Source organism: Diaporthe amygdali (genome assembly GCF_026229845.1).
Source record: "Diaporthe amygdali strain CAA958 chromosome Unknown NODE_19_length_847323_cov_64_739301, whole genome shotgun sequence".
NCBI lineage: Eukaryota > Fungi > Ascomycota > Sordariomycetes > Diaporthales > Diaporthaceae > Diaporthe > Diaporthe amygdali.
In genome coordinates this window covers 241,205-253,570 of record NW_026517039.1, presented here as the reverse complement: position 1 = coordinate 253,570, position 12,366 = coordinate 241,205, and the positions used below count along the sequence as shown (strand labels likewise).

At 52.0% G+C, this 12,366-nt stretch overlaps 5 protein-coding genes across 5 annotated transcripts; 2 read left to right on the top strand and 3 right to left on the bottom strand.

Moving 5' to 3' along the window:
- Positions 1-171: 171 nt before the first annotated feature.
- J7T55_010439 (nucleoside-diphosphate-sugar epimerase) lies at positions 172-1,014 on the bottom strand (the record flags this gene model as incomplete). The annotated part of the gene is made up of 2 exons (XM_053144982.1): positions 172-707; positions 804-1,014. 2 exons carry the CDS (start codon positions 1,012-1,014, stop codon positions 172-174), a joined length of 747 nt encoding a protein of 248 aa, XP_052992286.1.
- Positions 1,015-1,588: 574 nt separating this feature from the next.
- On the bottom strand, positions 1,589-3,730 carry J7T55_010438 (cyloxidase; the record flags this gene model as incomplete). Its single annotated transcript, XM_053144981.1, has 2 exons — positions 1,589-2,935; positions 2,990-3,730. The coding sequence occupies 2 exons, from the start codon at positions 3,728-3,730 to the stop codon at positions 1,589-1,591; spliced, it is 2,088 nt and encodes a 695-aa protein (XP_052992285.1).
- A 1,479-nt stretch (positions 3,731-5,209) lies between these two features.
- J7T55_010437 (uncharacterized protein) lies at positions 5,210-6,760 on the top strand (the record flags this gene model as incomplete). Its single annotated transcript, XM_053144980.1, has 3 exons — positions 5,210-5,380; positions 5,447-5,632; positions 6,092-6,760. 3 exons carry the CDS (start codon positions 5,210-5,212, stop codon positions 6,758-6,760), a joined length of 1,026 nt encoding a protein of 341 aa, XP_052992284.1.
- Positions 6,761-7,810: 1,050 nt separating this feature from the next.
- J7T55_010436 (uncharacterized protein) lies at positions 7,811-9,670 on the top strand (the record flags this gene model as incomplete). Its single annotated transcript, XM_053144979.1, has 6 exons — positions 7,811-7,865; positions 8,020-8,341; positions 8,609-8,622; positions 8,812-8,840; positions 8,908-9,479; positions 9,601-9,670. 6 exons carry the CDS (start codon positions 7,811-7,813, stop codon positions 9,668-9,670), a joined length of 1,062 nt encoding a protein of 353 aa, XP_052992283.1.
- A 403-nt stretch (positions 9,671-10,073) lies between these two features.
- Positions 10,074-11,427, bottom strand: J7T55_010435 (uncharacterized protein; the record flags this gene model as incomplete). The annotated part of the gene is made up of 2 exons (XM_053144977.1): positions 10,074-10,758; positions 10,823-11,427. The coding sequence occupies 2 exons, from the start codon at positions 11,425-11,427 to the stop codon at positions 10,074-10,076; spliced, it is 1,290 nt and encodes a 429-aa protein (XP_052992282.1).
- Positions 11,428-12,366: the final 939 nt, after the last annotated feature.

Genomic DNA, 12,366 nt, shown 5'->3' with positions numbered 1-12,366 from the left:
CATGTGGTGCATTCTTCGACATTCCCTGTGTTTCCAGTATGAAAACATTTGCTCACATTTCTATTATGAACGCCTAGAGTGGAACTATACCACATACAGTCGCAAGGTCCAATGTAACTTTCGCTTTCAACTCCCGTGATTAATACAATGCTGTTAAGCCCCTTAGTTGGATCACTTCTTGTCACCGTCAAGCCCAGCCAGTCTCCTAAAGGCAGAATTTCCAAGCACAGGGAACTCCCCAATCTTCTCAATCGCCGGCCCACCAGCCCTCATCTGGGTGTCGAACTTTCCCATAGCCATCTCCGTCATGAACCGTCCCATGGGCAGCGTGGGGCTCCAGCTGCCCTTGAGGAAAGCCCTCACCGGCGGGCCCAGCACCGCCAGCATAGCGTCCCTCGCCAGGCCTTGAGCCGGGATGTACGGCTTGATGGCATCGTGATGGGCGGCGTCGACGAAGGCGGGGCGGATCGAAGACGCGTGGAAGCTGGGGTTGGCCTTGCGCATCTCGGCCAAGGCCTTCTCCGTCTCGCCCTTGACGCGCCCGAAGATGGGCGTGAAGCGCCCTGGGTTGTGTGTTGTCCCCTCGCCCGACACGAAGACGAAGTTAAAGGGCTGTTCTTCTGAGCCGAGGGTCTGGAATGCTTCTGCTGCGCGCAGGGTGAAGTCTTTTGTGATTTTGATATATTCCCTTGACAGGTTGTTAATGACTGCTTGCAGACCGTCATAACAAATTGGGTGATAGGGATATACCTACTCCTTCCCAACCTGGGTTTGACTGACTCCCAAGGCCCATACACACCCACTTGCTCCATTGACCTTGTTGAGGAGATCGGAGTCATACTTTTCGAAGTCCTTATGGATGATAACATTGACCCGTGGGTCTTTCACGTCCTCCGCCATTGGGATTGGTCTTCGGCTTAGTACTGATATCTTGGTGACATCTTTCATCTTGATCATGGCGTCGAGTACGCCAGAGCCGACCAGGCCCGTCGCTCCAGTGAGTATGAGATGCATGTTATCGTGTTCACCAACGCTATGCTTTGGAAGTGTGGCCGATGTGCAAACGCTGAAGCTTTGATGTCGTGTAAAAGCGCTGTTTTAAACCAGAGAATCTGCTGAGTTGAAGAACAGTTCGTCTCCTCCCTTGAATGGGACAGCAGATTATATAACACAGCTTGCTGACGCTTGCAAGATGATGCGGCTGTAGGTTGCCTGGCTGGATGGCTGATGGCTGGCGTCAGCCAAAACTGATGATGGATACGGCCGCGAGCCACATTTGGTGCAACGTTAATGCACTATCAGATCAAAGCGCGCGGCCGCATGCTCCGCGTGGTGTTCCACAGCCTCCGCTACTGACGGAGCCAAGACGGCGTTAACGTGGTATCGCCGGACAAGGGCTCATTCCTCTTCACGGGAATCGCCGAAGTTGGATGCTCACTCATCTACATCACTACTAAAAGAACCACATATTATTTAGAATCAACGTTTAAACATCTCTATATGTATCAGTGGTCTCTAAAAAGTATATAGTAATCTAAGATCCGACATCAACGCCTCATGTGAATGACAGATTTATCTCCCTCGATCCTTACAACTTGCTCTTGGCCCGGTTGTCCTGCCTGATCAGGTTCGGGCTGTCCGGGTTCGAGTCATACACGACGTCGTTCAGAGGGTTCAACGTGCTCGCCCTGTAGAACATATCCTCGTACACACGACCGTCGAAACGCCCCAGGCTGGAGTCGAGCTGCCAGTCGGGGAACTTCCACGCGTCGACGAGGCGGACCGAGTGCGGGCGGATCTCCTCGAGCAGCTTCATGACCTGCTTGCGCGCGAGGGCGATCTGCTTGATGGTCGTGGCGGCGCTGCTGAAGAACTCGCTGCTCTCCTTCTCGAGGGTGTGCAGCGCGAACAGCTTGAACAGCGTGTGCAGCACGACCTTCGTCTGCTCGTCCACACCGCCCATGTTGTTGTGCAGCGCGTCCTTGAAGCTCTTGACCACCATGTACTGCGCGTGCGCGGTGCTGAGGCGGTAGAAGTCCACCAGCAGCGAGTTCCACGCCTGCTTCTCCTCGTCGCGCTTTTTGAGCGCGTCGAAGGTCAGGTAGGCGACTCGCCATGCGAACGCGTCAACCAGCTCCTGGTCAGAGCCCAACACGTCGAATGCGGCGCCGATGTCCTGCCTCTTGAGGAACACGTTCAGGAATCGGGTGGTGTCGTTTTCGGCTGCCTTGCCGGTGAGCACCGCACGTGCAGACTTCAATAGATACCGTGCCACTTGCTGTGTAAGCATGTAATTATCGCCCTCCCAGGTCACCGTAGGAAGGTAATCAGCGTAATACGAGCCAATTCCGCTGAAAGAGCTGTATCCGTGACCACCGCATGCACGTCGACAAACCTCTAGACCCTCGGCCGCAACGGTAGATGAGAATGCCTTGAGTGCGCAGGATGTGCTGTGCAGGTCGGCCAAGAGATCAGCACCTGCAGTCAACTCCTCGGGTCCAGGGCGGCGTTTGGAGTCGTTGCTAGGCGGCGGGTTCCCAGCAGCCAGGCGCTTCTGGTTCTCCTCGTACAGGGAAATCATGTTACGCCCGGTGAAATGGAGGGCGAAAGTTGCTGCTAGCAGAGGCAACAGGCGGAACTGCACCATGCTGTAATTCAGCACCTGGTTCTCGCTCACATCGCTGCCCTTGGTATCCAAGTCCTGGAATTGGCGGCGAACGGCGCAGTACCTAGTGGCGATAGTAACGCCGCGGGCCAATACAGTGCCGGACTCGAGCACGATGGTGCTTCGAACATAGGTGAGAGTGCCGTAGACAAGGGCAGGAGTTGGTGGGCGGATGTATTTGCTTGTCTCGGGATCAACCTTGGAGAAGCGGGAGAGCATGTTGACGTGTGGGACTTTCACGTTGTTCAGGAGCAAGAAGCCATTGTCCATCTGTAGCGGTGTCAGTTAGGATCCAGCGGCGTGTCACCAAGGATTGTTGCTTACCGTGTTGAAGCCAAATTTGGGCCCAATATCTCCAATGTGGACATTCTCCAGTGGCTCATGGGTCTTCAGGTCTCTGATATGGACAATAAATGGATGAGGTCCGTAGCTCTTCCCCTTGATCACAAGCTGTGCCATCACAACGGCGTGGTTGGCGACCTTGCCGAGCGAACCGATCCACCACTTCGAAGCTGTCAGATGAGGACTGTGCAGCGTGAAGGTCTTGTCCTCTGGGTTCCACGTCGCTGTCGTTTCGAGGCCCCTGACGTTGGAGCCGTGGCCCAGCTCGGTCTGCGCATAACACCCGATGATCTCAAACTTCTGCGCCCTTTCCAGGAAAAGTTTGTGCTGCTCCGGTGTGCCCTGCTCGCGGATTGTGGGGATGAACATCTTGTAGTGCATGGCTAGTGGCGTGGCCTCGCCAGTGAGCTGGTAGGCGTAGTCAAACTCATCTTGAGACCACTTGTTCTTCCGGGAAAGCTGCTCGATGCGCTTGCCACGGGCCAGGGCTGCTTGGAATCGGTCCTCGCGGCTTAGGAAGTAATTCTTGGACTTGTCAAACACAGGCTCTGCTGATAATGTCTTTACGATTGCCTCCTTCTGTTGGAGGGTCTTCTTGGTGAAGAGGAACTCGGCAAGTTGGTCGACATTGACGTTGCTCTTCGACCGCTCTTCGACCAAGATGTCAGCCCCTTGTGGGGAGGCCGGCTTCAGCTGCTTGACCCAGTCTGGATTTGGAGGCATGATGATTGTGTTGATGGCGCAGATAGTCCAAAGGCAGTGTGATCAGCGCGGTACAAGGGAGAACTGGCTGGGTTAAGGGATGGGTTTAAAGACATGACAAGTGGCTTGTCGTCGAAGTATGTCCAAAAAGATGCCGAGGTTAAGAGAGTAAGCGATGGCGGATCGATGACACGGCCGAAAGTGTATCCGCAGGATCCACATGAATCATGATGGCGTCCGCTGGGGTACCCCGTGCTAAGCGGGTCTGGCTGCGAAATGCCATGTGAAAGATGACAACTGCATCATCTGCTGAATAGCGGATATTTCGCAGCTGATGCATTCGCCATTCCCAACATCAAAGGCGGCCTCGCCTTCGCAGCCTGGCAACATGGCATATCATCAAGCGAAGCCTGCGAAACATGTCCGTGCTGGAGTCGCAGCAATGAGCCGGTATCGGGTTCAGGGGGATGGGTGGCCGACGTGCAGAGCGGCGTAACACTATCCTCAATGAGTTCGTGACGTGCGACAAGCTGTTAGTCGCCAGTTGGTGTGACCGTTACATTCGGTCCACGTTGAGCCTAGCCTGGGATTTAGACTCGCAGAGGCTCGGCTCCATCTGGCTGGGACGCCCGTACCGAGGCGACCCTCGGCTCTGATGGATGAGTGCATCCCGGGACTACATGCCTACGATGCGACACGGTAACGCCTTGCTTCGGAGTTCTGTCTTCCCATCACGTTGATCTGATTCGGGCTCAAAGGTGACAAAACCTCACCTCGAGTTATATTTTTATGCATGTGAGACCTGACTTGAGGACGTTGGCCAAGCAGCGGAAATTTACGGGCGATGTAGACTTCAGATACCACCACATGCAGGGCGTGCAAGCGTGACTGGACCGGACAAGACGCCAACAAGTACGCGCCTGACCTTCAAATTGCCATGAGCCAACGCGACTAAGATTTTTGGTTGACTCCAGAAGGTGCCGACTTGCCTTTGTTTTCCGCCTTCCAACTTCTCATTGGAAAGTAAATTTGGCCGGGAAGGAACACACTCTCGCGGATCTGAGTTTTCGAAGTAGTTATTGCTGTGGACAAGCATCATACCTCGCTATTCCGCTCAACCGTAGACGATACCTTGGTGTGGCCTAGACCGGTGAGAGATGATCCCGATCAATCAGACCTATAGGTGTTGGGAAATTATTCAAAATAGCATTGTGAGCGATAAGTTGATCAGCACATCCGTTGTGAAGAAACAAACTTATGGCTGGCAATGAAGACGGCCAATGGGCAACAGCAACGTCATGGTCAAGTACACATGTAGCCTCCCGACAGCCCCTTCCATCAACAAGGCTATTGACTGGTGTCATGAGTAAATCTGGACCAGAATGTTTACCTGGACTGTTTGCAGCAGATACATTGCAGTGATCGCTACAGATCCATCAATTCACGCAGTATTGACAGCTTCGTCCACATTCACAAGCTCTCTCGCCCCTCACTCCAGCCATGGATACTTTAATCCCCACAAAGGACCTTCTCAAGCAATTACAAGATGCCGGAGTTGCATATGAAGAGAACAAGGATGGCGCGCGTGAGAGGCTGATGAGCCTCTGCTATACTCTGATTGCTTCGTTGGAGTCACCCGGCGAATCACTCCAGCGAATGGGTTGGGCCGAAGTCAGCCAGACTCTCCTTGGTCTCCACGACCAGTCTTGATGACTGCTTTGCTGATATCTTTGAAAGCCTGCTAGGAATGCTGATTGCCGAGTCGCAGTTGACCTCAAGCTGTTCGAACTGATGAGGGAGGATGAGGAGATTGGTGTGCAGGGGGTCACTGTTAAAGAGCTTGCAGGAAAGGCCGGAGCTGATGAAGTTCTCATTTGTGAGATGACTACCATTGCTTCCTATGATATGGCCTGGCTGACGATCGTAAGCTCGAATGATGAAGCATCTTGCAGCCATGAACGTTGTCGGCGAAAGTGGACCAGATACCTACGTCTTACTGCCTTTGAGTCGCTCAATGACTGAACCAAGGTATAAGAGTGGCATTACTTTCAAGTAAGTGACTGAATCAGCATAAAATCTTCGTATCACCCGTTCCTCCTCCTCTGTGGTGTCTTTCAGACACCTTTGCTAATTACTGTTGTCAGCCAAGATATCATAGCCCCTCTGTTCTTTCATCTACCTAGATACCTGAGAGATACTCAACATGGAGACCCCTCTCCTCCAAATGGGCCGTTTCAAACCGTTTTTAACACTGACTTGTTCATTGAAGCATTTTGTACTAGGCAATGGCCGCAATACCTTGGAATGGGTTGGAGCTACATGCTCGACGCTTGGCAGGCAGGCTATGCGTTGCCTGATCCAGAATTCTGCCCCCTTTTAAAGAGACTGGTCGAGCGGTTCGACCCATCCAAAGGCGACGGCGTCCTCTTAGTTGCCATGGGAAATGCTCGTGGCAACGATGGATTTCTTCGAAAGGTCCGTGAATTATTCCGCGGCCACCGCGGCAGACTCATCTTACAAGCAACTGAAGAGGTTTTCATTCAAGTTCTTTTATCCGGCTACGTTGGTATCTTCCAGACCATGCCTCATGATATTTCCGATCCACAGCCTGTCCAAAAGGCCAGGGCATACTACCTGCGTACAGCCCTGCGAGGAAAGAGTGAGCAAGTATGCGTCAACATTCTTGAGCAGTTGAAGCCGGCCATTGAGCCTGGGTACTCGGTTGTGCTGCTAAACGAGGTTATCGTTTCTTCCCAGCACGCGCCCTGGCGAGTCACATCCGTGGATCGTGTAACAGGCGTGACATTCGCAAAGAAGGAGCGGACGGAAGAAGAGATGGCCAGGATCATCGAAAAGGCGGGCTTCAAGATACGGAAAACGCATCGCTATCCAATGGCGTGTTCGATCCTGATCGAAATTATCCTTGACTCGGAACCTTTGATCGAGGACGGATCCGAAGACGATGGTGCAATGGAAACTGCAATAGACCCAGACCCTGGTATTGATGCCGATGTGGATATGGAAGATTGCATTGTAGTCGCTACAGACTAAAATCATTTGAATGAAGGCTGGTTATGGAGATCAGACGTATTTGTTCCGCAGAGTTTTTGAGCATTGCTGGACTTAGAATGCCGGGGCTTGCGAATACTGTGGATGGTACCTCGAAACGCTCAGAAAGCCCGGCATATAAATATTGAGCATTCAATCGCTTTCCCGGTACCAACAAGGGTAAATTAATTACTTGACATTCCGGACGAAGCGCATGATTGATTCGTGAGCACGTGCCGAAAGACTAAACGAAGAATCATGACATTGCAAGCAATATTTTCCACGAGGGATAACGGGGACCGTGAGCTTTAATCGCTCCAAAAGGTGGACCTCGAGGTAGGGAGAGGTCGACGTCAGGTGCCACAACGCTCAATCAGCCTTCCATCATCACCTCGCATGATACTTCGTCGATCCCCCACCCAGACCCCCACCACCCGAGGTACTCAGCTCTCACTTGCATCGGCCTAATGAAAGCAAACAGGGAAGACTGGGCTCGTTGCCGACTTTGACATGTAGTCAGAGTTATAAATGGTATGACTGAAAGAGCACCAACTCATCCGGCTTGAAGACGGTCAGCTTGCTCTGCGCAAAAGCTTCACATGCTTAGTCAGACCTAAATGTGATTGAGCTGTGTGTGGTGCACCTGCTGTACTACTGACAACTCCAAGAAACGAGAAATCTTCAAGTCCAGAGCGGCTAGACCCATCTCTACCGCGAAGTCTGTTTCAGGTATGGTTAGAAGTTCGATAGTCATGAGTAGGATACGTAGGAAAGCCTAAAGGTAGAATCAGATTAAATGCTCGTATAAGGTAGTTCTGAAAATATTGAAGTCGAGGATGAGCCCGACCCTCTCAATAGAAAGCGTCTCTTTCATTCAAAGCAGGACTCAACGTCCAAGCAGTAGTCAATTAAATTATACGAAGCCTTGCATATTGATAGTTCTCGTCTGATGAGCACATACGTTCACAGCTAATTCAAAAGATTGCGGTTCAGTTAGCCAGTAGTCTTCCTCGTTGAGTATCATCCGAATTCAGTCGTCCATCATCACCTTTGATGGGTATTTCATTGGTTCCGCTGTCTGTCCCCAACTTCAGGCCAAGCACAAGTGGTGCGCCCCTGTAGCGGTGGGCGTATGATTGCCAGCAAAGCAGTTAGTTCACCAGTCGGATAAAGAGAACTCGGTCACACAATGCAACTAACTACTGTATTTGTCCGCAGTCTCGCAACCGATTGCTAACCGGTGCATGATTTCCCCTGGGCAGTTCATCTCACATCAGCCAAGAAAGGCAACTTGCAAGGAGCCTTGTTGCTGTCGGCTACAGCTGCGTATGTTGTGATCCCTCTGGCGTGGACGTGTTCGATCAAGGCGTCAGGCTGCAGCACATTGGCATTGTATACCGTCATATTGCCGCGAATGCCAATCTCCATCCCCGCGGTGCAGCTGGCTAGCCACTCTCGACAGCTTGCATGCATTGAGCTGCAACCCTCCTGTCACTTTGACGTCCAATCGCGCACCCAGGACAGATATGAAGACCGTTGTCTGCACCTCCCGAGACCTTGCAAACAGGGCTTACCCTCTGACCGGTGAGCCCGCCACGGCCCGAGACGTAAGCACATCATCGACCAGAAGCTTGAGTAACTCGAATGAGGCTCAAGCCACTTTCCAACGGGGAGATAAAATGCGAGTCACATGTCGCCTCGACCTCCTGGGTGCAGGGACAACAAGCAGCTGGTGTTTGCCTGACGGTGGATACTGATATTTTGAGTAACTCGACCTGCCAATTTTCATGCAAGTCTGCCGAGAAGGGATGATTACACGGAATCAACCCCAGCATTATTCTCTACTTACAGCGACGAGCTCGAGAGTCAGTGGGGGTCATAATGAAGGTACCTACGAGAGGTAATCTCAGCCGCAGGCGGTCCCACCATCGTCCAAAGTTAATAGACTACTAACACCTCAGGGTATAAAGCTATTAGCAATTGCCAAGTATCCGTTGCAATCAGATCAACCCCAAAGAGAGATACATCCAGCAATGACAACTCCGCTCGAACAGGCCTCATTGTTTTCGGCGTTGTCCTAGCAGTTAGTCTTGTATTCTTGATTTGGTTCTGTTGTGTCTATCTGGATCGAAAGACTCGAATCGTTGTAGATTTACCTCCTCGAAGGAAGGGGACGAGATATCCATGTCCTCCTGGCCCACAAGGTCCACAGGGAGTGCCCGGACCTCAAGGTAATCCTGGGCCTCAAGGTGCGCCAGGTCCCCCAGGGATACCTGGTCCTGAGGGTGTACTTGGGCCTGAGGGACAGCCCGGTCCGCAAGGCGCTCCTGGTCCTCCAGGACCTCAAGGTGTGCCTGGACGTGACGGGAGGGACGGTGCTGCTGGAAAAGATGGGCGAAATGGCGCGGCTGGAAGGGATGGACGAGACGGGGCGAAGGGCGCTCAGGGCGATCGCGGCGTTCAGGGAGAGAAAGGTGAACAGGGCGAGACAGGCCCACCAGGTGAAGACGGTTTGTCAGGTGAGACTGGACCGCGGGGTGACAAGGGTGACCAAGGTGAACAAGGCGAGAAGGGTGATCGAGGTGATAGGGGTGATCGAGGTGATCGAGGGCCACAGGGGGATCAAGGTGCCCCAGGTGACAGAGGAGTACCGGGTGAGAGGGGAGAACAAGGAGTGCAGGGTCTACAAGGGCTACAGGGATTACATTGCCTACATGGAGAGGTGAGGCGGCCAGGCGGTATTAACATGATAATTAACCAGAACTAGTGCTGTATATATTTCAAGATTAGTTGATGTTGGACTGTAATCAGTAAGCAGGTAACAGCTTTCCGAATGCCTCAAGTCGTCCCAAGAATATCACCCCTGCCGTCACGACGCCTCCGCCATACATGACACAGGAGCAGAAATGGTAGACTGCTTTTTCGCGTCATGTTCTACTAGCTTTGAATTTCCCCCCATGATATGTCTTACAATGGATCTGCTTCATGCACAGGGATTAATTGTATGCATGTGTTTGTTCTTTTTATCCTCTAATCCCGGAAAATAGACAAGCTGATCGTGGGAGTCGCACTATATTTCTTTCTACACTTGGAACTGCCAGGTCGGCCAAGATTTTTCGAACTTGTTAAAATGAAAGATTCTGTAGTGGCAGCTCCAGGAGTGGACCCCAGGACCTTTCGCTCCCGTGTGTTATCCAGCAGTGTACAGGAGTTGAAGTGGTAACCTGAATCGACGATGGCGTTCGATTCTTGAATCCAAATAAGAAACCACTTGAATTGTGACGGGTAGTTCCCTATAATCAAAGTCTTGACTTTTTCAAAATGTAGTACCAACCTCAGTCCACGTGTCGCCCCAGTTGGTTAGTAGCCAATAATCTTGAGGTCCTAGAAACTCTATGTCATTCCACCCACCACAAATCCAGTAGCCGAAGTTGTCGAGATCATCACCCTTTTGGCTATCGGAAAGATCAAGTGACTTCCAGAACCGGCCACGCATCAGTCCGTCCTCCGATTCCACTCTCAGCCGAGACCCGTACAGTTTGCTGTACTTATTCAGCAATATGCGCCACGCCCCCGTTTGTATGGCTACGTTGAATTCCTTGCCCGCCCGCGGGTCTAGCAATCGTAACATATCTTCCACAGGACCCAAGATGATTCTCTCAACTTCCGAGATAACGTCATCTTGTGCGCCCCTTCTCGAGGGTTGAAGCCAACTCTGAAACGAGATGTAGAGACTCTGGACGTGAGTGAAGGACTGTGGAATCATGGCACAAAATTTGTGCAAAGGGGTGTCTTGCCTCGTGGGATCGTCCCAGAGCGACTTGAAACCATCAACGAACCGGCTATTGGGACGATCGACGTCGAAGTTCAAAAGCATTTCAACGGACTTTATTCTGCTTAAGTGTTGCTGCGGAAGGAGAAGCGGCAGATTTTGTAGAAGGTCCAAGTCCGAGAAGTGGAATGTGCTGGTGCTATAGAGAACGTCGACACCGTCCGTATAACTATTTGCCATAGTTAAGGTGAGTGGGGGCAGGAAGGAAATTGAAACATCATCGACAAACTTACGCTTGACGACACGCCAGAAGCCAGCCCATGATGCCGATGAAACACTCAGTACTATGCGGCGTGGCTCTCTGGAGTTCACAGCTACACAAGGAGCCTTTCAAACACTCATCATCGCAAGGCTCGATAGTCCTTGAGAATTTCATCTCGGCTTCTCTCTGCTCTATCTCGCTGGCCGAATATCCCGTACGACGGTGGCAAACGCACCCGAACCAATGCCATGCCTGACGCTGCGTCACATCTGGAACCAGTCGAGAGCCCAGCCCACAATGCTTGTTCGCTGCTTGCTCGCCCTCTGCAACTTGTGCTGGTGGCCGCCGCACAAGCGGGTGGTCAAACGTCAGGCCAACATGCAAGGTCCTCCCACCAAATGCTGCAATAAGAATCTCTCGGCGCAACTCGTAGGGCAGACGCCCAAAAAGACCGTAATTATCAAGCAGCAGCGAGGTTGCCGACTTCGAGCCCTGACAAGATGGCGATGGCGTTGGGGTTCTGGGGCAATATGGAGGAAGAAACGGCAAAGGATCGCGCATTGGTTCCTTTGCCTTGCTTTCCGACTTCCTCTTCGACTTCAATTTCCGTCGGATCCAGTCCTTAATGCTTCCCATTTTCGACTGTCAGTGCTGAATATTCGCCCGAGACGGTGAGGCTTTGTTTTCGATAGTTTCCATGACAAAGTATGGTACGAGAGGAGGTGCTGAAAGGAATGAGGCACTCGTGCCTTGCCGGGGATGGACCGTGTCTTACGCGGTGGCTGTGCGGAAGCAATAGCATGAGTGGGGTGGGGTTAATCTGCCCAGATTGAACGGCACCTCAAAAAATGTCTAACCCTTTCCAACGCAGCCTTAGTCTCAACCCCTGCGCCTTTTCTGATCTTATGTTCCAGCGAGGTCACACTGTCTTCGGCTTGCAGCCTGCCGCATGTTCGATGCAGCATGATAAAGAAGGAAAAAAAGAGGCCGAGGGCAGCGAATGTCGTTGACAACTGCTTGTGGTATTTGACAGGTCGGTGAAGCCGCCGCCGTTGGACTTGTCCGTCATAAAAGCGCGGTCTTAGTCGACGCAACATGTTGACTTGAGGCCTTCGAGTGTGACGTTCGCGCCAAGAAAACTATATCGCTTTGTGATCCTCGGGCCACTTCTCCGTCAGGCCGATAAAAATCTGTTCAAATGGAAAAGATCACCTCGCAACAGCGGAGGTACATGACGATACGGTCTCTTTGATGTAGGGTGTTTCTAGATGTCGAGATTTCGCTCTTCTTCTGGGGCTCCGGTCCCGCCGTGATACGAGAGGATTCTTGGTACGGAGTTTGTTTTGGAGTGTTTCGAGCTGCGAGGACCATATAGCCTCAGTCGTGCGCTAATTCATCTTCATATAGTATCATACACCCGTGTCACGCAGAAATATTACGCGGTCGTGCCTTGTTCACACCCATCCAAACCGATCTATCTTTCGACGGTATCTTTCATCTTTGCCGAGGCGTAGAGTCCCACCGGTAAAGTTGCGAAATCAAAGTTGACCTGGTGCTGAATGTTTAATTTTGTGA